Genomic DNA, 24,760 nt, shown 5'->3' with positions numbered 1-24,760 from the left:
TTTTCTAGGCTACATACAGCTTCAAATCACCACAAAGCATCTTGGATGCGTAAATTCATGCCTTTCATTAAATTTGGGAAGTTTTCAGCCACCATTTCTTTGAATATTCTCTCTGCCCCTTTCTCTTGTTTTTTCCCTTTGGAGATTCCTACAATGCATATTTTAGTATGCTTGATGGCATCCCACAGATTCCTCAGGCTCTGCTCACTTTTCTTCATTCTTTCCTCTTTCTCCTCCTCACACTGGATGATTTCAATGGTCATATATTCAAGTTCACTGATTCCTTCTTCTGCCAGCTCTAAGGAACCCCTCTAAGGAATTTTAAATTTATGTTACCGTGGTCTTCAGGTCTGTTTGGTGCCTTTTCATAATTTCCATTCTCTTTTTATATTATCTTTGTGTTCACCTATCGTTTTCCTGATTTCCTTTAGTTCTTTATCCATATTTTCCTTTAGTTCTTTGAACATATTTAGGACCATTTAAACAAGGTTTTTGTCTGGAATGTCCCAGGTCTGATCCTTCTCTTTGATGGTTTCTAGTGCTTTAATCATCTCTTTTGCCCTGACCATTGCTTCCTGTTTCTTTGCATGTTTTTGTAATCTTTTATTGTAATCTAGATATTTTGATATTTTAATGTATTACCACTGGAATTTAGGCAAGGCATCTGCTCCTTAAGTTTGTATCTGGCTAATGTTAAGACAGAGTTTTCCTTGAATGCCAAGAGTTTACAAAGGAAAAAAAGAAGGAAAAAAAGAAAACACCTTTCCCAATCTTTGCAGATTGACTTGAGCACTTCAGGTCAATCTGCACAGCTCTCCTTCAGAGCTTATCCATACAATGATTTTAGAGCACAACTCCAGGCCAAGGTGTAGGACATTTGGCCCTAGGAATTCCCCATTACAAATGCCTTCTTCCCTAGGAAACAGTTTCTTATGACCTACAGCCAGAAATCCCTTGCGCCAGGCAGCCACAGAACTGTCCTCCCACGGCTTCCTGTAGGAGAGCCCTGTGAGCTGCCTTCTCCACGCAGGGCAAGTTCTGGAACATTGAGTCCCTCAGGCCACACCAGGTGGATTGGGCCAGACATATGTGCACCAGGGTTACTCTGCTCTCTCTGGAATGCAACCAGGTATCTGTACAGTTTTTAAGTAGCCTTTTTCTTGACTGGATGCTCACTCTGTTACTGTGGTCCTTTAACTGTTTTCTGGAGCCCAGAGGAAGATGTTTCTGCCAGTTCTTGCTGGTTGTTCAAAGTTTCTGTGGGTGTGTAGAGCCCTGAAGTTTCTCACTCCACCATCCTGATCAGCGTGTGTCATGGTGTTTTTATTTGCAATTTAATGTCATGCTCTTCAGGCACATGGGTACTCGGAGGGTGATCCAGGCCCTCACAGGCACCTGGGATACCTGTCCCACAACTTGGCGCTCAGGGCACATGCGATCAACACTGACCTTCCCTGTGCCCATGCCCAGAACTCTGCTGGGGGCAGGGGTGGGGAGCGGGCAACCTAGAACTGGTCACAGGCAGTGGGGGGCGAGGATGTGCAGGAGCCAAAGCTCCAAGCCCCTGGTGTATGTGCCACTGTCTCATCGGGCCTCACTCACCAAACACAAATTTGAAGATAAAATTAAGAATGTTATCACATGGTGACCACAGGGCATTAAACCCCAAGCACGGGTCCTTCTGAGCCTGGAGGACTGCATGACTGCCAGCTCCGAGAGGGGACATCTTCAGTCCAGTGGACTCAATAGTCCAAGACGCTGACAGTGCTGTCTCCTCTGAGGGCACAGATCTGACTCTCTCCCCACAGTGAGGAAGTGGCACCAAGGGGAGGGGCAGTGGGTGCAGCTGCTGAGCAGAAGAATTGAGCAAAGATCTCACACTCAGACTGTGGGCCAGATCTGGCCCTCACTCCTGTTTTAGCTGGGCCTGCAGGGTGTTTATTAACAATTCTAAATTTGCTAATATTAAAATATTGGGAGCTTTTAGACAAAAATCCAGATTTCCAGCTTATTTTGAAAAATCTGATCTGGCCACCCAGGGTTGGCTTTAGGCAGGGCAAACATTCTCTGTTTTGCCTCTGTCCCCACTGATCCCTGCTGCCCTGCTCCCAGGCCCACTGTCCGCTCCCTCAGCTGCTTGCCTGTCCCTCTTGGCAGCTGAGTCTTCTATTCCTGACCAGGTTTGGTCTAAGGGTCATCCCATGTGTGACACGGGCTGCAAACTAATCTGCCTGCAACAGGGAGGAAGGAAGCCACCTCCTTTCCTTCCCGTCATCCCAAGAAAGACAGAGCAGGAAGGGTCCTCAGGCCATAGCTCTTTTAAAATTGAAAGCCGAAGGCAGTGGCCACACCCTTTGCCGTTTACATTTACCTAGGGAACCCGGGGCTCAGAGAGGTGGTATAACTGACTCAAGGCCACACAGCAGGCAGCTGGCAGAGCCCAGGACTTTTGCCCTCTTGCTCCTCTGACTCTAGAAGAGCTCAGGAGGGGAAGAGGGATGTGGGAACCAAGAACACCAGGGGACTTTTGGCTTGCGTGTATTTTCTGATTTAATCTTTACAACAACCCCAGGAGAGAGGGAGAGGGACACAGATCCCACTCTTCCCCCTGCCTCCCCCCACAAATGCTTGCTGTCCCCCTTGTCCTGATGAAGACAAACCTCAGAGGCTCTGCCCAGCCAGGTACTCACTTCAACGACTGCAGGTTGCCCAGCCCTGGCAGCAGCTGAGCCAACAGGGCAGCACCTTGGTCCCCCAGGGCATTGTACGACAAGCTGGGAGGGGAAAGGGAGAGAAAATGTTAGGGGGAGCTTGGGGTTTGGCAGGGGCATCCTCCCTCCACCTCGGTCACTCAGCTTCCCCTAGAAAGGGGGACACGGCCCTGGGCTGCCAGGCCAGGTCTTAGCAGATCTCTTGTGGGTCTCCTAAGGTTCACAGACCTCCTGAGGGGTCAGGAGTGGGCTTCAGAGGGTTTCAAATGTGAGGGCACATGTATTTTGAAAGTTGCAACAATCACCAGATTCTCTCCTACCTCCACACAGGAAAGAACCAATGACCCAAATCTTAAAAAAAGAAAATCATAGCACACCAACCCTCACCAACTCCAATCCGCCCTCCCACCCACCTTCCCAGGGCAGCCACTCACTCGAGGTGACCGAGCTGACCAAGGTGACAGCTTCCTCCCAGCGCCTTGCAGAGCTGCTCTAGGTGCTTGGCTTGGAAACCGCAGTGTGTCAGCCTGTGGGGGGCAGAACCACAGCCTTGCAGGTCCCGCCACCCCAGCCACAGGCCCAGAGAGCAAAGCTTGCTGGAGAGGGACTGATTGCATCTGGCACCCAGACAGACAGACAAAGAGACAAAGGGGGACCAATGCACACCACAGACATAAGATGTCACATGTGGGCAGATAAGAATCAGAGAGAGTCAAAGACAGAGAAGAAGGGAGACCAAGAAGGACAGACATGGAGAGACAGTACTAGAGGAGGACAGACCCCAAGCACAGAGAGAGACAGACAGAGAAGGAGAGAGATTCAGACAGACACAGAACAGGCGAGAAGGCAAGAAGAACTCTGGGGAGCCCTGCGGGGCTGAGCCTAGCCCAGGCATAGGCCCCAGGGTCAGGAAAGAAGGTGCAGAAACTCCCAGCCAGTCCCCCTGAAGGTCCCACAGCCCCCCATCTGAGGAGGCCCAGAGAGCTGAGGGGCATGGGGCCCTCGGGGCTGGGGAAGGCGTGGTGACCGAGGGTGCTGCCCGTGAGCCCTATCTGGGGTGGGTTGGGCAGGGAAGTCACAACTCCTGGACACAGCAGGTTATGGCCAACTCCAGGGAGCATTTGGGGCTTGGGGCCTGGGGAGTGGCTTTGAGCAAAGGAAGGGCCTGGAGGCTGGAACCACATATGGAGCCTGGAGACAATCACTCTACCTTATTGTTCTGGAACTCCGAGGCAGCTCAGAGGGCATCTGAGGCACGAGGCTGTCAAGAAAGGCAGCCCTGGAGGGACACACCAAGGCCAGGCTCAGCAAACACCTCCTCCAATGTCTCCAGAGTCCTTCCTCAGCCTCTCCTTCCACCATTCAATCTCTAAATTCGGTTCCAGTTTGGCTTCCTGGCTTGTGACTTTGGACAAATCACCTAACCTCTCACTGGGACTATCTAAGTGAATTGCCTTAGCCTGGTGCTTGGGGCCCAGTAAGTGCTCAATTAACACAGGCTGCTGTTATCATCAATGTCACCATCACCATCAGTGTCTTCAGAGATGTCAGCCCCAGCTCTAATCAAGCTGTTAATAGTTCAGACTCTACAGAACAGACTATGGATGGACATCGAGGAGTAAAGCGCTGAGCCTCTGCCCAGGTGCTGGGCTGCAGCAATCCAGGAAAGCACCCTGGAGGAGGTGACCACCCCCAAAGGGTAATCCTCTTCAGGTACCACTCAGGAAACAGAGTCAGCCTATCTTTCCATTTAGGGCTGCATCCCCTGCTTGCTTCCTGCTGCTGTTTGAATTTGCCAAGGTCTCCCTGGCAGCTGACTGGCACTGCCCTACTCTGAGACTGGGAAGGGGATGGCCATGGCCGAGGGTGGGGCTCAGATGTCAGGGTCCAACCTCTTCTGGGTCCCCTCCTGCTTCTCCAGCTCCTGTGCAAATGTGAGGACCACGGTTCTGTGCAGCAGGCTGCAGAGAGAAGAGAGGGGTGAGGAGGTGAGAGTCTTTGTTGGTGTCATTTTTAAACTCTGACTCAGAGGGACCTGTAAGGTGCCACCCCCTGCCCCCAGCTATTAGCACTTCCTCTAACTTTCTTCTCAGCTTTCCAGGGCCTGAAGTCTTTCTAACACTTTTGCAAACATATCTGCAGCCTGAGCAGTCCTCATTTCCTGGCAAATCCTTGAAGGCAAACTTAACTTCTGCCTTCTCTAGGGTTTGGGCCTCAGACGGAAACCTCCCTCCCTTGACCCGTTTTGCTCTTGCACCTGAGTCCTCGCAGCTGTGGGTACACGCCCCGGCAGACTGAGGTCACTGCCACTGAGGCAGGCCCTGAGAGTCCACGTGATGCAGTTACAACAGGGCATTCCGAATCTCGCTTTTATAAATTCAATGTTATATATATTTTTTTCTCTTTAAAAAATTCATACTTGTTCCCTGCGGGAAACTTAGGAAATATAGGGAAGCAGAAAGAAAATAGAGAAAAATCATCACCCATAATCCCTTCCACGTATCAACGACCAATGTTAACATTTGGGAGTGGGTCTTTCAAGTCTTTGGGTTTTTAATGCAATTAAGTTTTTTTCTTACAAAAATGGGATTATAGTAGAGATTCTCTTTTAAAAATTATTTTTTCAAGGGATAGATGAGCAAAGGTGAGCAAAATGTTGATAATTGTTGGTGGGAGCATTATACCATTCTCCTGACCTTTGCATATGTTTAAGAAGCTTTATTATAGAAACTCTGAATTATGATCTTTGTGTTTATTTAATAGAGCCTAGATGTCCCTTCATATTAAAACTGCATCTATGTCATCATTTTTCATTGTTCCACTGAGTTCCTCTCTCCGAAGGCAACTAAGCATCCTACTTTACACATTTAAGTTCTTTTCATTTTTTTCCTATTATAATCAACACAGATGTGGACCTCCCTGCAGCTAACTGTTTGCACAATCATGGTGATTTCCTTGGTGTAAATTCCAAGAAGTGAACGGAGCATCATCTGGAATGCACTACCATTCCCTTTATTGAATCTTCATATAAATTGTGAATCAAGGTCCCGTAATCTACCTCCCGGTTGCCCTGCCTCGCTAGAGGGGTGCTTAAAGCAGGGACCACCTAAGTTGTGGGCTTTAATTAGCACCTGTCCTCCGCTCACCATGCTGAATTCCGACCCTTATAGAAACCTGTCTTAGGTCGGGTTCCCTCTTGTGCAAATGATGTATCAAGGGACTCCTCCTGGGAGAAGCCGGTTAGGGAGTGAGGAAATCAGAACAGGGCAGGGCCTCGGCCTGATCCCACAGGGAGTTCTGGGGTGTGAAGGGCACCGCAACGTTCATCCCACTGAAGCAAGGGGGCTGGACATTGCGCCCTCTGCATCAGCCCCAGCCTCCCATGGTGGAGGGTGCAGGGAGGTTCAACCTCCCAGGCATCTCTGGGCTCCTATCAGCCAATGAAAATTCTTCAGAGGAGGTGTCAGCTATTAGCCACGATGGCTGCAGTAGCCAGGATAGGGGTAAGGGGAGCTGGGTGGGTGCCAGCGGCATCTGCTACAGCCCCTCAAAAGCCTGGGCCAGAAAGAATTCCAAGGACAGTCAAGAGAATGATGGGAGAGCCCAGGGGCCTGGGCAGCGGGTGGCAGTGGGTGGCCATGGGGGCAGGGTGCCCAGTGGGAGCTCCTACCTGACGTGCAGTTCTGCCAGCGTGCGGCTCAGGCTCGCTGCACTCAGCACACAGCACACCCCAGCCTCGGTGAGCCCATTGTCGCTGAGGCTGCAGAGAGGGACAGGGATGTGACCCGGGCCCCCAGCCCCAGACATCTCCAGCCCCACCTCATGGCCCAGCAGCTTGCTGGAGGTGACTATTGGGAAGCCCTGGGTCCCTAATCAGGGGCTCTCAAAGGATCCTGGTCCATGTGAGTGAGCCAAGAGATGGGTGAACCTACCCCATCAAAGAGAATAATGTTCTCTGGTTTGAGTGATAAGAGCTCACTCACTGTTTTTAACCTCTCTGAACCTCAGTTTTCTCGTCTGTAAAATAGCCACCATTTCCTGAGTGCTGACTGCCAGGCCCTGTACTAAGGGCTTTGTACATATATGGGCTTGTTGGGGATTGAATCATGCCCCCCACAAAAGGCATGTTCAGATTCCAAGCCCTGGTTCTGTGGGTGCAGCCCCATTTGCAAATAGGACCTTTGAGGATGTAACTAGTTAAGGTGTGCCCGGGCTGAATGAGGGTGGGCCTTAGTCCAATACGGCTGAGGTTCTTATAAGCAAAGAAAATCGGACACAGAGAGAAGTCCCAGGGAGCAGCCAGAAGCTGGAAGCCAACAGAAAAAGGAAGAGAAAGAAGATGCTGCCACGTGCAATGCCAGGGAACCCCAAAGATTGTCAGCTAGCCATTAGAAAATGACCCTGGGAGGAAGCAAGCCTTTCAGCCTCTAAAACCGTGAGCTAATAAATTCCTGTTATTAAGCCAACCCATTATATTATATACAGCAGCTGGGAAACTAAACCAGGGCTCATCCAATCCCATTTTATAAATGAGCAAACTGAGTTCCAGAGAAGTTAAATTACTTTTCCAGGGTCACAAACCTACTAAGGATTTAAATTTAACCTAATATCAGCACAACGCCACCCTAACCCACACCTGATCCTACGAACCCAACACACCCTACCCAAGTCTCACCTCCACCAACACCGTGCGGCACCCCAGCTCACCCTAAAGCTCAGTACCCCTCCCTTCCATCCCACCACCCCAACCACCACTCCTCCACCCCAATGCTAAACACCCCTCCTGAACACAGCACTTCCCCACCCCAACATCCCAAGCCAACACCCCAGCACACATCCACCCTGATACCACATTGCTGCCCTAGGAGAACACCCCATCCAACCCCAGGGCTGTTCTGAAGAAGGACTGGAATGTAAGCCAATGGTTACAGTGAATGCCACCGAAGGATCTACAGGTGCAAGGGGTTTTAATAACTGCAACTTAACAGTGGCTCATGCCAGAAGCAAAGACAAGGCATGGGCCAACTTTGCTGCAGTTGGAAGAGAGCAGAAGTGGCTGGTGAAGCGGCATTATCTCTGGTGACTGTGAGCACGGGGACCAGGGGTGGCAGGGCCTGGTTGGGGCTCTCCTGGGCCCTCCCTGTTACCCGTCAGTGGGCTGGAAGACTCACTCCAGCTTCCTAGAGATGTGCAGCTGGGCTGCAGTCCTGGCCATCCGTTGACAGCCTTCGTCTCCTAACTGGTTCCCTGAAAGGCTGAGACAGAGAGGCCTGCTGAGCTGCCAGGGCTGGTCCCCACCCAACCCGCCCTGCCCCCAATGCCCATCACTCCCACAATGAACCTTAATGATAACTGGTGTTGAGAGACTGCTCACTACATGCCTGGCACTCTCCTAGTTTCTTGTACATTTATCAGCACATTTTATCCTCACAAGAACCCTATGACATAGAGCTGACATTTTTTCCTTATCTTACTGGTGAGTAAACTGAGGCACAGACTAGTTAAGACACTTGCTCAGTGGTGGACCTGGAATTTGAGCCCAGGCAGCCTGACTTCAAGGTCCCACCCTCAACTGTTTCCTTATGCCACAACCTACATAATTGCTTCCTGTATACAGGCGTGATGGAAATGCACAGGGGGCTAAGGTCGTGCATTATGGGAGCATCTAACCTAATCTAGAGCCCAGAGAAAGCTTTTGTGATGTTTGACCTATTGACTAGAAGAGATAAAATGAGTTCAAAAGGTAGAGGTAAGGACAGATGGGGGAAGGGCGTTCCTGGCAGCAGGAACAGCTCATTCGAAGCCCTGTGGCATAGCATATTTGAGGACTGAAAGGGGGCCAGTGTGGCTGAATCCAGGCCTGAGTGGAAGGACAGGGTTGGATGGGCTGGAGAAATTGAGGCAGGGTTCTGGACCACACCAGGTTTTTAGGATTTGAGCTTTATCCTGAGCAGTGGGAAGTCACTGGATGAATTCTAAGTGACCGGAGCTGGCAGCAGTGAAACCTGATCAGATTTTCTGTTGGGGAAGTTCACTATCTGACAGATGGAGGGGGATGGGGTAGAAGCAGGGTAATCAGTGAGGAAGAGGATGGGATCATCCAGGTGAGGGATGAGAGTGGTTGGGATTAGGTGGTAGATGAGACAGGGGAGGGAAAAAAGAGGATTTTTATTTATTTTTTTTTTCTGAGAGCTACTCAGGAAGTAAGTGGACCTGGGATTGACTGCAGGGTTGCTGAGAGGATGACTCCCAGGTGCCCGGGCTATGTAACCAGGTGGGCGATGGGCAGTTACTGTGGGGGAGAGCACTGCGGGAGGGGCGGGCTCAGTGGTGGCAAGGTGGGTGGAAGTATGTGAGTTTGGCACAAACCACCCTCTAATTCTCTCTTAGTTCTCCCAATGGGACAAGGTCCAGGCTCAAGATTTGGTTACCAAGGTGGCCCTCACCTCCTCCCTCTCATCCTGGGCTTGGACCACGTCACCTTGAAATGCACTATGACATTCCCATCACCCCACCTTCACTCTCATTTGAAGATTTCCTGGGGACGTCAGGGTGGGGATCCCTGCCAGTGACATGACACCAAGCCCCCAAGCCCCCCTCTTGCAGGCCACGCCCAGCAGCTGGGCATAATGGGAATTTCCCCAACCCAGAGCAGCTTACCCCACTTGACTCCGGGAGAGAGAGGGGCAGGGGGCCCTGAGGGGCTGTGCGTTAGAGAACAGACCCAAGTATGGTGCGATCAGAGGCAGCAGTGGTTCTCACGGCCAGGAACCAGACTGTGTGGACTTGAACCCTGTCCTGGCCTCTTCCTACTTGGGAGGTCTTGAGAAAATTTACCTTGTTGTGGCTTCATTTTCTTCTTTATGAAATGTGGATGTTTACAGCACTTACGTCATAGGATTGTGAGGATTAAATGTTTGTAAAAGCCCCTAGCCCTTGGCATGGCAAGTGCTCCATTAATGGTAGCTGTTATGATTACCTGACTCCCCCCAATTCCTAATGAGGCAGCATGCCCCCACCCCCCCACCAACCCAAAGTGAAGTCCTACCTACTCTGCTTGCTCTTCCCCCTTCCCCCCACCCCGACCCTCCCCAGGGCTGCGCATGCACTCACTCCACTTCTTCCAGGTGGGGGCCTTCCTGGAGCAGGGTTGCGAGCACCTCTGCATCATGGACCTGGAGCTCACACTTCTGGAACCTGGGGTGGTGGTGAGGGACAAAGGGGCTCAGGGCAAAAATTTGCACCATGCCCCCTCTAGCTCTGAGCACTGCTGCAGGTGTGGGAGCTGCGGGAGTCAGAGGCAGACAGACCCAGGGTCTAGTCCTGGCTTCATCTCTTAGTAGCTGGGTGATCTTGGCAAGGCACCTAACCTGCCTGGCCCTCTGTTTCTTCCTCTTATCATATGGAAATAACAATGTGTACTCTACAGGGCTTTCAAAAGGATTTCAGTGGGGTAATACATACAAAACATTTAGCATCACATAACAAGGGACCATTGGTACCAGCTATTATTACTGCTGTTGTTGTGAAGGATGTTCCTTATCCAAGGCAGGATGGGTTATTCATATCCTTGTCCTGCCCCATTTCTGCTTTCTCCTTTGTCTTCCCTGCCCCTGCTATCCCTACTCTGGGAAGGGACCCTTACCCCAAACATCGTATTCTGTCCTTAAGGCAATGGACACCACTAGATACCTGAGTGTCAGGCTTCTGGTGAGAGCTTCTTCATTCTGGATGGTATTTCCCTGTAGGTCTGGGGCTCTGCCAAGAACAAACCAAACATTGGCCTGGGTTCAGGAGTCCAGGGCCTGATGGATCAAGCCTCTTCCCTTGGCTTCTAAGGGCTGAAGACCCTGCAGCATGACCCACAGAATGAGTAACTATTACAGTTGTTGGAGGATGCTCGAAGCAGCAGGAGCAAAAGTTCTGAGGTTAAATGGAAACGTTATTCAATTCTGTCTCTACTATGGATAGCTGTGGAGCCTTGGGGAAGTCATCCAGCCCTCTGTGCTTCCATTTCCCTCTCTCTAAAATGGGATGGCAATATCTAAGGCATAGCGTGTTGAAGGATTGAATGAGATGATGGATGGTCAACACCCAGCAAAGGCAAAAAGTTGAAACTTAGTAAAAAGAATTTGCTGTTGTGCATGATGCAATGGTTACTATTTTTAGAAGTGCCATCTGTGGGTCAGAAAGCAGGAAGCATGAGCCATATGTGGATCTAGGTTATGGGAAGCTGTGGCACCCCCAGACTCTCTCCCACCAGCCCAAGGGAGGTTTGGGGTCTGCAAGGAACTTTGGACATTATGAGCCTATCTTCATAGACTTTTGTCTGGATGATGGAAATGTTCTACATTTGTGCCATCCACTATGGGAGCCTTTAGCCACTGAGTACATGACATTTGGCTAATGTGACTGAAGAACTGAATTTTTCATTTTAATTAATTTTACCTAATTTAAATTAAATAGCCACATATGGCTAGTGGCTACCATATTGGATGGCACAGCTCTAGACAGAGGGGAAAGGAAAATCAGCCCTACAAGGTCATTGTAAGGGTAAGGAAGTTGAGGCTTAGAGCAGGAAAAGGGCTTGCTCAAGGACATACAATATCATCTTTCTCTGAGTCTTACACAGGAAGGGGCATGGAGACGCACAGTCAGAATATTCAATCTGGGAAGGGAGGCTTTCCTTTCTTTGCCCATCTGGGACTTGCCAAGGTGAGAACCTGGAGGCCAGTCCAGCTGGAACAGTCAGCACTTGAGTGCCAGCTGCATGCAAGCAGTGCTCTAAGCACTTTAAATACATTAACCCATTTAATTCTCAGAACGACCCTGTGATGCAGGTACCATAATTGCTCTGTTTTGGGCTGGAAGTATTCCCAGAATTTTCACCAAACAGCGATGCCAGGCTAACTAACAGTCTCTTCATGCCCTCCCTGAGGGTCCGAGTCATGCGGAGACTTCTGGGGATGCTGAAACTTCGTGGCTAGATGGAGTCCAGGTACACTACAGGAAGTTAAAGTTCTTTGTCAAGCCTGAGGAGTAATTCATTCCATAGAGCAGTGGTGGCAGGGAGAACCCCCACATTCCAGCTCTCTCCTTGGCTCTCTTGGTCGCCCCCCACTCCCGCCTCCAGCTTCCTGAGCCCAAGTCGCATTCGGGTTGGATCCAGACCCTCCCTTGCCCTGGCTTCTTACCTTAGAAGCTCTGCGGCTGCCTCTGTGGGCGGAGAGAGAAGGAAGATGAGTTCCGCCTGCCTGCAGGATCAGACACGGAGTCACAAAACCCATGGCCTGGCAACCAGTGCACCGCCCCCACCTGCACGCCCCCTCCTACCCCAAACATCCAGAGAAAACGGATTTTGTAGTTAACTGAGAAACAGAAATGGCAATTTGTAAAATCACAACTATATCATTCTCTGATGAATCCTGTAAGGATGTTTTAAAAATTCAGGAAAACTTTTTTTTTTTTACAAGAAAGAGAAGAACAATTAGGAATGCCATATTTTTATGGGAGTTTCGAGTGTTTTAGGATTAGGAGGCACGACACCTAATAAACTGTGTCCAAACAGGCCAAGTTGGTTCAGCACCACGGAGAGCGGCAAGGCTACTCAATCCTTCCGCTAAGCGTATGCTTCACAGATTTGATAATTCCATTCCTTTATTCAATCCATCCATCTTTCCATCCTTCCATCCATCCATTTATTCCCTCTTTATTTACTAGTGCCAGCCTGACCTAAGTTCTGGAGATATACTTGAGAGTAAAACTGACTCAGACTTGCACCGTAGATCTTGCAGACAAGCCCCACCCCCACCCCACCCCTGCTTCTGCCCTCACCAACCCTCCCCTCATTGCCAGACCCTGAAGGCCGGAATTCCACAACTTCAGCTCACCTGGCCTGCAGCACCCTGACGGAAGGGCATGTGACTGCCACCTTTGCCAAGCAGAGTAGGGTCGACACGGAAACGCTGTTGTGGCTCAGGCTGCAGGATTGTAGCAAAGGTGTCAGGAACAATCCTCCATCCAACCCACAGGGCCCAGACCTTCCATGCTCTGCAAGGGGTTGTGTGATTCGGCCCAAAGCAGAGCTGGGCTGGGAGGGTGCAGAGGCCACTTACTCAAGCTTCCGGAGCCGTGACAGACAAGGGAGTACCTCCACGATGTTCAGCACCTCCTGGTCCTTAAGCTGGTTGTTCTGCAAACTGCAGGGAGACCGAGACCCAGTCCCTCAGCCCTGGGGCTTGGGCATCTGGAAGCCCCAGTTGGCAGGTGACAGGCATGGCCACCCTCATGTAGCAGACACAAGACAGGAACCCAGAAAGTGTTGGTGACCTGCTCCCTGGCATCCAGCAGACACAGCAGCTAAGAGGAGAGGCTCTCTGCTGCCTTCACTTCTAGTTCTATTTAGTTTCTGCCGGGTGGCCCATGGGATCCAGATGACTGATTGTGATGGCCTCGTGATGGCTTCCAGGGATTACACCTGGGATGTGCCAGAGGTCCGAGTTCATCAGGGATTCTGTGTCCCCAGATGGGGGGCAGAGTCTAGACTGGGATGCTGGAGACCTGACTGGCCCAGAGCCTCAGGCCAAGCTCACTCCTTGCTGACCTCCCCTGTCACAGGGGGCACATAGTCCAGCCCCATCTGGGTCTCTGGCTGGAGGGACAGATGAGCTTAGGGGTGTGTGGGTGTTGGGAGCAACAATTGGGTGATGGCAGAAAAGCTCAAGGTCACTCAATAATCAGGAAAAAAAAGTAAGTATCAAAACAAGTTCAGTATTTCCAGCCCTTTGTCCTGACCAGAGTGATCACTGCACAAAGTTGCCCAGCCAAGGGGATGGAGGGGGTGGAGGGGGTGGCCCAGCTCATGCTTCACTCAACAAGTAGTGCTCCCCAGGCCAGGGCAGCCCCCATCCTTCCACCAGGCCTACATCCCCACAATCCTGCAGAGGTGCCAAGCCACAGAACCCCTGGACACTCAGGAGGAAATCATGACAGGGGACCCCAAGGCAAAAGATGGCACTGATGCGAGCATCTGGAACCTCTTCAACACGAGGGCCAACAAGGGTCTGAGGGTGACTATGCTCCTGGGGAAGGCGGGCATGGGCAAGACCACCATGGCGCTCAGTCCCAGACCCAAGGCAGAGTTATATTTGTGTATCTCTGCCACCTGTGTTAGGTATGCCTTTATCTAAATGTGCTTATGGATCTAAGTGTGCATGCCTCTGTATGCTGCACATGTGCCCATTTTTGAAGAAACAAGTGTGTGCTTCTGTGCAAGTGTGTACGTGTGTCCGCAGATGTGAAGATAGGTGTGTTTCATGCATTTATGTGTACTCACAGTGCTGACATCCCCCTACACCCTGCCATCCCTTCTCTCAGGGTCACAGAAGGATGGAAGGGAGCCTCAGATGCCTTGAAACATTAGATGAGAGAAGCACTGTCCTGGGGTCTTTGGAGGCTTGAGTTTGGATTCAGCCCCATTCAGTGTTTGGACAGATACCTCCCCTCTCCAGGTCTCATTGAAAAACTACTGTCCAGACTCTCATGGAATATGCAGGGCCCAGCCCAGGCCCAAAGGGGGCCCTGGGGCCTGGGCAGTGACTCCTGTCCCCACTGGGAGCCCTCCTGGTGGCACTCACCTGATCTCTTCCAGCCGTGGGCAGAGGGGCAGGGCCTGAACCAGGTGGTTGATGCCTTGGCTGGTGATTTTACTTCCTGTTAACCTAGGGTGAGCAAAGATGATGGGCAAGAATGGGGATGGAGAAAGGGGAAAGGCCCAGAACATGCCCTGAGTCGGGCTGGGGAGAGGGAGCAGAGTGCCAGGCATCTCTCAGTTCCAAGCCCAGGCTCACCCCAGCTTCTGCAGGCTCCCCATTGTCGGCAAGCTCCTGGAGAGGGCTTCTGCGAAGGCATCCCTGCACTTCCTGCTCTTAAAGCTGCCACAGAAAGAGGATCAGCACTGGGCAGGGCTCAGAGGTTGTCACCCACCCCATCCTCCAAAAGATGGGGCTTAATAAAGTATTCCTATTACTTGCTGTGGTAGTGGTCATGGCAGTGATGATAAATAATATTATGGCAGAGGTTGCTAATTGTCCACTGAAATCCATTCTCCATTTCACCCCTAGAAATAGAGCTATGGTTTCCCAGCCAGAGATGACGTTTCCCACCTCCCTCATGGCTCAGTGTGGTGGAGACTAAGCTCTCACCAATGGAGTGTGAGTGGAAGTGACAAGTCCTTCCTCCAGGTCTGCACTCAGCCACACAGGATGAGCCTCCTCCATGCTCTCTCTTTCCCTTCCCCTGAGCCAGAGTACGGACATGCCCATGGCCCAGCTTTGGTCCAGATGCCCACGGGGATGATGAAGCAATGAAGGAAGGGACCTGGGTCCCTGCATGACCACTGGGAGCTGAGCCCTCCCACTGGCCTGGACCACACACCTCTGGGCTCTGCCATGAGTTTGTTAAGAAACAGTCTCTTGGGGGTTTCTAGGTCCTGCAGCCTGGCCTTCACCCTAACTAATACATCTATCAAGGCTGCACCAAGAAGTGTTTTTCATGCCCCGTCTCATCTCATCCTCACCACAACCCAAAGAGTTAGGAAATTTCATGGCTTCGTTTGAGAGATGAAGCAACTCTCAGACTGAGGAAAGTTAAATAAGCTTCCCAAAGCCAGGCGGCCTCTGTCAGCCCATCCTGGATCGCAGGCTGCAGCCACAGCCAACAGAGTGATCGAGAGTTCAGAAACCAGTGAGAGGATCCCACAGGATCCCAGAGGGCCCGGCGCAGGCGGAGCTCCTCCCCATTCGATCACGAGGCTAAGGTGGACACAAGGGACTTTTCTGTTCCCATAGCGAAGATTCTAACCCCGTCTCCCCCAGCGGGTGTCTGCTCCATCCCAGGCCTCCCTGGCCCCTCCCTCTCACCTGAGGTTCTCTATCTGCCTGCAGCCTGCCAGGGCCTCGGGGCAGTGGGGATCCAGGGGGCAGCCCTCAAAATCCAGGTGGATGGGGGTGTCCCTGTGCCTCAGGATGTTGGCCAGGGCAGCCAGGTTGGCATAGGTCAGCGGGAAATTGTGGAAAGGAAGTTGGTAGGGGAGGCTTTGGGCAGCGAGGTGGGCCAGCCCTGGCTCCTGGGTCTCCCCTACACAGTGCCACAGAGCCACAAGCTTGGGCGCTGTGAGCTTGCGGGCAGCCAACTTCCTCAATGCCTGTACGATGGCCGCCTGCCTGCTGCCCACCCAGGCCTCATCCTGCTGGGCCAGGTGGCTGAGGAAGGGGAGGCAGGGGCAGGACGCCAGGCCTGCCAGGAACGTGGGCAGGTGGTCTAGGAGGCCCAGCTTAGCCTTGGTCCGCAGCACCCAGTGGGAATTAAGGGTGACATGGCGGGCAAGTGCCTCTTTGTGCACTTCGGAGCTGGTCACCAGCTTCAGGGCAGCAAAGAACTCCTGCAGGCTGAGGTGGGCAAAGGCATAGCCAGTCTCCTGGTGCCCAGGGCCTGTGCAGATGCAGAAGGAGGTCAGCAAGCTGTGGGCAGCCCCGAAGGCCATCAGGGCTGGAGGGATGTCTCCTGCATAGAAGATGGCCTTTCCCGTCTCCAGGCCCATCAGGGCCACCTCTCCGAGGCCCAGCAAGGACGGGGCTTGCAGGGCCCCATCAGAGCTAAGGGCGAGGACCATCTGTATGTAGAGCTGCGTGACGGTGGGCAGCAGGGCTGCAGACTGGCCCGGGGAGTGGCCAGGGAGCAGATGGCGGAGGCAGAGGCAGGTGACTTGGCACAGGGCTGGCACTGCACACATGCTCTGGAGATGCCCGTCAGCCCGCAGCTCTGCCAGGGCCGCCTCTTGCCATGGATGGTCGCTGAAGAAGCGGCCCACGTACTCCTCTACCCGTGGCCTGTCAAAGCCCCACATGTGGAACGTGGCTGCCTCTGTGGGCAGGCAGGTGGGCAGCTTCCCTGGGCGGGAGGTGGCCATCACCCAGCAGCCGGGCAGGAGGGTCCCACTGCAGAGGCCGGAGAAGAGGGTGAAGGCTGACCCTGGGGTGTCCCCACTGGAACAGGGTTGGAGGGCCTCATCCAGCCCATCAAAGATAAGCAGGACACGGTCTGCGTTCCCCTCCAGATACTGGAAGACGACGTCGGGGCCTGACTCAGGGCTCAGGTAGAAATCAAAGAGGAGCTGGGGCAGCGTCAGGGCACTTGTGATCAGGTTGAGCTGGCGGAATTCAAATAAGAACAGGGCCTGGAAGTGGTCCAGCTGGCCGTCAGCCCACTTCTGGCAGAGCCGGTGCGCTAGGGTGGTCTTGCCCATGCCCGCCTTCCCCAGAAGCATGGTCACCCTCGGACCCTTGCTGGCCCTCGTGTTGAAGAGGTCCCGGATGCTCACGTCAGTGCCATCTTCTGCCTTGGGGTCCCCCGTCATGATTTCCTCCTGAGTGTCCAAGGGTGCTGTGGCTCGGCACCTCTGCAGGATCGGGGGGACATAGGCCTGGTGGAAGGAGGGGGGCTGCCCTGGCCCGGGAGGCCCACCGCCATAGCGCTGCTGGGCAGACTTCCTCAGTTGCCGCAGGTACTTCGCAGCCAACTCTGCAGGGGTCAGGGAGATGGCATGAGGGCAGGAGGTCTCACCCCACATCCTTCACCCCAGTACTGGGCTGCTGGGTGCCTTTAGCCCCGGCTAGGTATGTATGGGGCTGGGGGAAGAGCACAGCGAGGGCTCTTGTGTCCCCCAAGTGCCCAGGAGGAATTGGTTCTGCAGAGCCCCGGCTGGTCATCAAAGGCACAGGCTCTGCCAGCCTTTCCAACAGGGCAGCGTGAAGGGAGAAGTGTGAATCATGGCTCAATTTGTTTTGCAACGGATGTAAGGGCTGTAAAGCCTTCAGTGGGGGTGGCAGGTGAGATGGGGGCATTTTCTTTGCAACATCTTATCAGAACAATCTTTTATTATGATAGCTGACCAGTGACCCTTCCCAGCATTTCCACTCTGCGAAGCCCTGGGGTGGACATTGGAGAGCACTAAGAACCTGTAGGCACAGGTGCTGATCAGTCAGAACTGCCGGGGCAGAGCAGACCCGCAGGGCCTCTGCAGTGCCTGGCACTGACCTCTAATTGTTGGGTCATTGGGAGGTGGTGGGTGGCCCGGGTGAAAGACTGGGGCCTCTGTTGGGGGACATTCTGGGGGCCTGAGGTCATGGCTTGTTTCGTATAGATGGGAATCGACTGACCACCTGTGAATCCTCCAGCTATGCCCATGACGGGTGGGGTAGGGGTGGGGAAAGGGTGTTTCCCAGCTGGTGGGGCAACTGGTGAAGAAAGAGAGAACTTCTGTTTCCTCTACTTCCCCTGGCCTGGCCAGCCCTCGGTGTCAACCCTACATCTCCCCATGGGCCCCTAGGGCCTCTGCCTTGGGGGAATTCTCCCAGGCACCCTCAGCACTCACCACACCCCACAACCTGGCCAATGAGGGCCCAGGCCTGAGGCCATGCTAATCCCCTCCCTGGGGCTCCCTCAATCCAGAGGACAGGGGGGTATGAAGGATCTGGGTGATGAGAATGCAAGCTGCTGGGTCCTTCAGCTGAGAGCTCTCTGGAGAAGCCCCCTTATGGCCTGATGCTGGGAGAGGGAGCTTCCTGCCAGACCCAGCCCTTTCATCTGCCCACCAGGATCTCCAGTCCTTCTTTCCTGGAAGCTCAGAAGAAAAGAGTCACTGGGTCCCTAGAGGCTTGTCAGCATGGGGCAGGGCCCAGGATCTGTGTACTGGCTCCAAGACAATCCAGTCCCCATGGTCCAGCCCCCTCCCCACCTTGGTATCCACCTTGCTGCTGCTTCCTGCCCTGCTTCCTGAGGGGTGAGGCTCCGCAGCTCTGATGAGGCCGCTTGAGGCCTGGAAAGAGAAAAGGAAGGGGCAGGGAGGTGAGGTCGGGGCCCTGGGCACCACTGGGGGCAGGTGGGCAAGTGCACCCGCCCTCAGGGACAGAAAGACGGCAGGCAGACGGCAGAGGCTGCATCAGCGCCAGCTTCTGTTTGCAGTGTCTGGGCCTGGGGTTCTCCTAGTCCAGGAGGCAAGGAGCTGGGCCCGCAGTCAGCAGCCTCAGAAACACCCCACCAAGCACTAAATGGCTGGCTCCACCAAGGAAGGGGCAAGCTCTGCCGAGGAGACCACTGATTGCGAAGGCGAAGCTTCCAAAGGGCCTGGCCAGGCCAGTCACTGCCCCCCAGGCCGGTGCGTTTTACCAGCCTTATTTCTCACTGCCCACATTTCCTCCACTTCCCTTAATGTTTTCATGAGTTTTTGTCTTGTTGCATGGATTTTCAAGAGTCATTTCAATAGCTTTCTGGAAGAGGTTGGAAAAGGAAGAAAGGGAAAAGGAAAACAAGAAGCAAGGGGAAAGTGAGAGGAGGGGAGGAGGGAAGGAAAGGATTTCTGGCAGAATTTTAAGAAGTAAAGCAGGATACACCTACAGCCAGGCACCAGTGATCCATCAGTACAGACCCCAGAGCAAGGTCCCGGGCTCCTGGCCCTGCCAGATATTAACTTCTTAGTTGCTGGATGGCAGGGAGGCCGGGGATCCTGGGGAGGGGCTGGAATCAGTTGGAGAGTATTTCAATATTTTAACAAGCTCTGCTTTCCAGGGACTCACTGGCCAAATACCCACCAGGCCTGACCACAGTCATGGGAGAGAGAATTAGGTCAGCTCACTGATAAGGGCCAGAAGGGACCAGGACACACCATTTGGATTTGTTGGGGAGCTGGAATTATGAGGTGGATGTTGTCTGACAAAGCCTGTTGATGCTGCTGCCATGTACAGCTATAATTAAAAGACCAGTACTTCTAGTCCATCAACAGATGAATGGAAAAACAAAATGTGGTGTAGCCATGCTGTGGAATACAACTCAGCCATAAAAAGGAACGAAGTTCTGATAATGCAACAACCTAGAGGGACTTTGAAGGCATCGTGGGAAGTGAAAAGCCAGGCACTAAAGGATAAATATTATGATTCCACTTATATGAAATGTCCAGAATAAGCAAATTTATAGACAGAAGGTAGATTAGAGGTTGCCAGGGGCTGGGGGAGCGGGGAATGACTACTTAATGGGTACAGAGTGTCTGTTTTGGGGTGACGAGAAAGTTCTGGAATGAGATACCAGTGATAACAGCACAACATTGTGAATGTAATTAATTCCACTGAATTGCACACTTAAAAGGGTTAAAATGGCAGATTTTAGGATATGTATGTTTTACCACAATAAAAATAAGAGCCAATGATTCTAAAGAAATAAAGGTTCTGGGAAATAAAGAGAGTGGTCCACGCTTCAGCAAGGTGGTCCGTGGCTCCGGAAGGTGGACAGCAGTCAGCGGGCTGGCATCAGGCCCTAGGTGTCCAGGTGGGTAGGGGTTGGCCAGAAGCTTCCTGAGGAGAAGGCTGACTCCGTGGGGCTGGGGGCACAAGCCCTGAACTCGGGGACAGGGAAGCGAGAAGAGCTCTCCCAAGTGAACCCACATGGGATTCTGGTGGTGCTGAGGGCTGATGACTCAGACCCTCCTGGAAGGCCCCAGATCGGACCCCTGGGAATGGGCACCAGGATAGACCAAAGCCTTGAAAGACACAGTGGTGGGGGGTGGTATTGGGGAGGAGCAGGTCACCAGCCAGGGAGAGGGGAGTGGGGCATGTGCAAATGGGCAGGGGCACAGGGAGGCTGCTCATGGGAAATGGCTTGACCACCCTCCTCCCAGTTTGAGGTGGGGACTCAGCATGCCCGCCACCCTGTGGCCCCCCAGTCCCAGACCTCACCAGGGTGCAGCTGAGATTCAGGTTGGCTGTCCTCACCGGTTCCAAGCTTGCTGGGGAACCCTGGAAGAGAGAGAGACTATCGTGTGCCATGGGGACATGGTGGGCGGCTCCAGGAACAGCTCTGGCCTGTGGTGTGGCTCAGGGCTCAACCCACAGGATGAGTACCCAGCCAGGGAGAAATGGAGGTAACCGTTAACACGCAGTTATCAGGGGAGGGGAAAGCTGGTGATGAACCTTGGAGGCAGTGGAGGGCAAAATTGTGCGTGCATATGCATGTGTGTGCAAGCTGTGTTACATTTACACAGGTGCACGCATTTATGCATGTGTGCATGTTTGTGCACGCATGTTTATGGACATGTACGCATGTGTGTATGCACGTGCATGCACACGTGTGGGTGTGTCCCTGCATTTCCCACACCTTGAGCCTGTTCTTACTTTCTCTCCAAGCACATGGAGGTCCCGTGTGATCCCACAGTGGGGTGCAAACAGAAGACGCCTTACAAATGCCCACTGAACTGAATGGAGCTAAACCTGCCCACCCCTTAGCAGAGGTCAGAGGGCTCTCTCAGTGACTGTTTCTGACCACACTGCAAAAAGAAGCCTCTTCTAGAGAGCGGGAGAGGTGGCTTAGTATGTGCAGAATTTTTAACTAGGTTGAATTTAAATGTTTGGAAAAGGATAGAGGTGATGGCAGCATGTTTTTGTAAGAAAAGTTAACAGTGCTGAACTGTGGGTGAATGTGATGGAAAGGAGAAGTTGTGTATGTCGTGAATGTCATGTACGTCACCAGAAGGAAACCTAGAAGTTATAACAGGGGACTGTAAAACAGTGAATCTTGTGGTGGATGATGACTGTGATTAATGGTAAAAATATTAAAAAATATTTTTATGAACTAGAACTAAATGAAGTAGTTCATGAACTTTCATGAACTAGAACTAATGTAAGACATGATTACAAGGAGTTAATAATAGAGAAGTATATGGGAAAATAGGTACCTATTGCAAACTATGGACTATTGTTAATAGTAATATTTTAATATTCTTTCATCAACAGTAACAAATATACCACACCAATGCCAGGGGCCAATATTACAGGGGTGGTGGTGGGGTAAGGGGAATGGGAAGTTTTGGGTTTTCTTTTTCTTTTTGGAGTAATGAAAATATTCTAAAATTGATTGAGATGATACTGTAACCCATTGATTGTATCCTTTGGATGAATTATATGGTATATGAACATACACAATAAAATTGCATCTTAAAACACAAACAAAGCAAAACAAACAAAAAGAAGCCTCTTGGGCACTGGGGGCTATTTGACGTTTTCTGGCTGGAGGACGTCACCTGCTCCTTGCTCTCCCGGCCTCCTGCCATCTGAGCAACCGGAGTGGGTCCGGGTGGAAGGAGGGTCCTCCAGGCCCCCAGCTGACTGCGTGGCATTAGGGAACGTGCTCTGGGGAGTGCCAGGAAACATAGAATTCCATTCCTGGCTCAGCCAGACCCTCTCCCTGGGACTCAGGAGGGTTCCTGCCCCTCCTAGGGCTCCCCATGGCCTGAGGGCTGGCTGGCTGACTGCTCTGGGCCCCTGGTGCCCACCCTTACCGTCTCCATGGCCCCAGGTGCTCAGCAGCAGCACCTCCAGGTCCAGCGGCACGTCCTGCTCCATGCACACACAGTGGATGAACGCCTGCCAGGTGGCCAGACCTTGGGCGTAGAGCTTGGTGAGTTGTAGGGTGACTCTCTGTGCCGGGTCCGAGGCCTCGTCCCCGGAGCTTGGGTCCATGTTGGGGAGGAAGAACTTCACCTTGCCACTCAGCCATTCTGGGTCACTGCTGAGCAGCCTCACGAGCCAGCCCCACAGGTTCGTGGTGCCCAGCTGGACACTAACGGGGTCCATGAGGAGCCGGCCCTGCGGGGACAGGGTAGGAGGGAGAGCTGGGGTCAGGTGAGTTGGGAGAGGACTGGGCAGCCAGGTGAGCTGGGGAGCAGGTAAGCTGGGGGTCAGGTCAGCTGGGAGGCAGACAAGGGGACCGTCAGGAACCAACTGCCACATGTGAGGGGCAGAAAATAGGCAGATAAGTAGCCTCTTCATGGAACCTCAATGCCTCCACTTAGGGACCTGCCTCAGATATTAGTCTACTTCTTTTGCATCCCCACCTTATCAGCACCTGTGCCCTGACCTTCTGGAATGATCTAGTGCAGTCTTTATGGTCCCCTGAGGATATCTTATTCATCCTTGCTCCCATAGACCCATTTGCACTGCTCTCACGGCAGAGGGGACCAGTTGTTCCCAAATCTGTTCTCTCCTTTTTCCTTAGTACTTCAACCTCTGACTATTCCCTGGTCATCCAGAATAAAGACTACATTTCCCAGCCTCCCTTGCGGTTAGATGTAGTCATGTAATGAAGTTTGGCCACTGGGATGTGTATGAAGTGTTGCATGGCCTTCTTTGCTTCTTCTTGATGGCTGGAGTGTCAGTGTGATGCCAACCACCCTGGGCCCTGGAGGCAGAAGCTGGTGCTGAAGAAGGCGGAAGGCAAAGCTGCCCACCAGCCCTGGACTCCGCCTTTGGATTTCTGTATCATGAGAGGGAAAGGCACTTCTATATTGTTTAAACCACTGCTGTTTAGGGCTTTCTGTTTCACTGAAATCTAATCCTAGCTAATAAAATTTCTCTCTAAGCAGTTTCTTCCCTTTCTAAAATGGAATTCTTAAGCAGCCAGCTGGTGGGAATAGAAATAGAGGGCAAGGGGCACTTACATAGAAAAAGCCTAAAAAATGGACAATCCCTTTGATTCAGCAATTCTATTTCTACGACTCTAACCTTATGAAATAATTCTGGATATACAAAAATATTTTAACAACAAAGACATTCATTGCAATATTATTTGTAATAGTTAAAAATTGGAAGCAATGTAAATGTCCAACAATTGGGAATCAGTTCACTAAAAGATGTTTCATACAGCGGAGCATACTGTAACATTTCCAAGTGTACTTTCTGGTACTATTCCTTCAATAATAATAGCAAACACTTAGAAAGCACTCACCATGTGTCAGGCATCATTTGATGTGCTATATATATATATCTCATTTAATCCTCTAATCCTCTAAGCCCAGAGCCTCCACTTTTAATGCTGAAAACAGTGGACACCCACCCAGGAACCAGCCTTGCCAATGCCCAGAGGCCAGGGCAGAGGACAGTGGGTCCTGGGGCTCAGACCACAGCCGCTCCCCTTGGCCCATGGCAGAGGCCTCCTGGGCATGTGCCCCCAGCCCTGTGGTCATCCCTCTGCGCCTGGACTAAAAGCAACAGTGCCATGCTCAGGCACAGAGCTTCCGAATTCATGAAACATGCTCACAACCTTGATCTTCTGGGGTCTGCAGGGGCCAACATCCCCACTGAACACATGGAAAGACTGAGGCCCAGGGAGCGTAAGGTGTGTGCCCAAAGGTCATACAGCAAGTCCACGGCAGAGCCAGGATCAGAACTGAGATTTCCTGTCTCCCAGGCCAGTAAACATCACATTTCTCCTCCAGCCAGGCTCTTACTGCTCGTGCTTCCACCAATTGTGTTCTATCCCCCTTGGGAGTAAAACCACATTCCATCATTGTAAGTCATAGACATTTGTGTAGGAAACAGCCTTGGAGACAGAGGATTGGAGCAGAAAGAACCTCAGCCCCAGAGTCAGGAGACTAGGGTTTCTGTCCCAGACCTGTTACTAATTCTCTGTGGTTGGCTGTGCCAGTCTGAATGTATTACATCCCCCCAAATGCCATTATCTTTGATGTAATCTTGTGTGGGCAGATCTATCAGTGTTAGATTGTAATTCTTTGAGTGTTTCCATGGAGATGCGCCCCACCCAATTGTGGGTGATGACTCTGATTGGATAGTTTCCATGGAGGTGTGGCCCCGCCCATTCAGCATGGGCCTTGATTAGTTTACTAGAGCACTACATAAGCTCAGACAGAAGGAACGAGCTTGCTACAGCCAAGAGGGACACTTTGAAGAACACACAGAAGCTACAGTTGAGAGACAGTTTGAAGACAGCTATTGAAAGCAGACTCTTGCTCCAGAGAAGCTAAGAAAGGACAACTGCCCCAAGAGCAACCTACCTTTTGAAGAGGAGCTGCGGCCTAGAGAGGAACGTCCTGGGAGAAAGCTATTTTGAAACCAGAACTTGGAGCAGACACCAGACACCTGCCTTCCTAGCTAACAGAGGTTTTCCAGATGCCACTGGCCATCCTCCAGTGAAGGTAACTGATTGCT

At 52.1% G+C, this 24,760-nt stretch overlaps 1 protein-coding gene across 10 annotated transcripts in view; it reads right to left on the bottom strand.

Annotated features, from left to right (window-relative positions):
• The window catches only part of NLRC5 (NLR family CARD domain containing 5), a 110,217-nt gene that overhangs the window by 48,202 nt on the left and 37,255 nt on the right, over nt 1-24,760 (bottom strand). For 5 of the 10 annotated variants that reach the window (XM_037816406.1, XM_037816404.1, XM_037816396.1 and 2 more), the window contains exons 3-19: nt 22,096-22,402; nt 20,498-20,557; nt 18,508-18,588; nt 15,632-17,291; nt 14,561-14,644; nt 14,348-14,431; nt 12,827-12,910; nt 12,602-12,691; nt 11,906-11,965; nt 10,404-10,469; nt 9,825-9,908; nt 7,883-7,966; nt 6,382-6,471; nt 4,604-4,672; nt 3,922-3,990; nt 3,146-3,238; nt 2,691-2,774 (exon numbers count right to left, since the gene is read on the bottom strand). In XM_037816406.1, coding sequence (XP_037672334.1) covers nt 2,691-2,774; nt 3,146-3,238; nt 3,922-3,990; nt 4,604-4,672; nt 6,382-6,471; nt 7,883-7,966; nt 9,825-9,908; nt 10,404-10,469; nt 11,906-11,965; nt 12,602-12,691; nt 12,827-12,910; nt 14,348-14,431; nt 14,561-14,644; nt 15,632-17,291; nt 18,508-18,588; nt 20,498-20,557; nt 22,096-22,390 — 3,137 coding nt within the window. In that variant the 5' untranslated portion in view covers nt 22,391-22,402. Of the gene's footprint in view, nt 1-2,690; nt 2,775-3,145; nt 3,239-3,921; nt 3,991-4,603; nt 4,673-6,381; nt 6,472-7,882; nt 7,967-9,824; nt 9,909-10,403; nt 10,470-11,905; nt 11,966-12,601; nt 12,692-12,826; nt 12,911-14,347; nt 14,432-14,560; nt 14,645-15,631; nt 17,292-18,507; nt 18,589-20,492; nt 20,558-22,095; nt 22,403-24,760 lie in introns of those variants that run through there. The other 5 variants (XM_037816400.1, XM_037816399.1, XM_037816402.1 and 2 more) reach the window with 5 other exon arrangements.

Source organism: Choloepus didactylus, chromosome 22 (genome assembly GCF_015220235.1).
Source record: "Choloepus didactylus isolate mChoDid1 chromosome 22, mChoDid1.pri, whole genome shotgun sequence".
NCBI lineage: Eukaryota > Metazoa > Chordata > Mammalia > Pilosa > Megalonychidae > Choloepus > Choloepus didactylus.
This window is presented reverse-complemented; position numbering and strand designations above follow the sequence as displayed.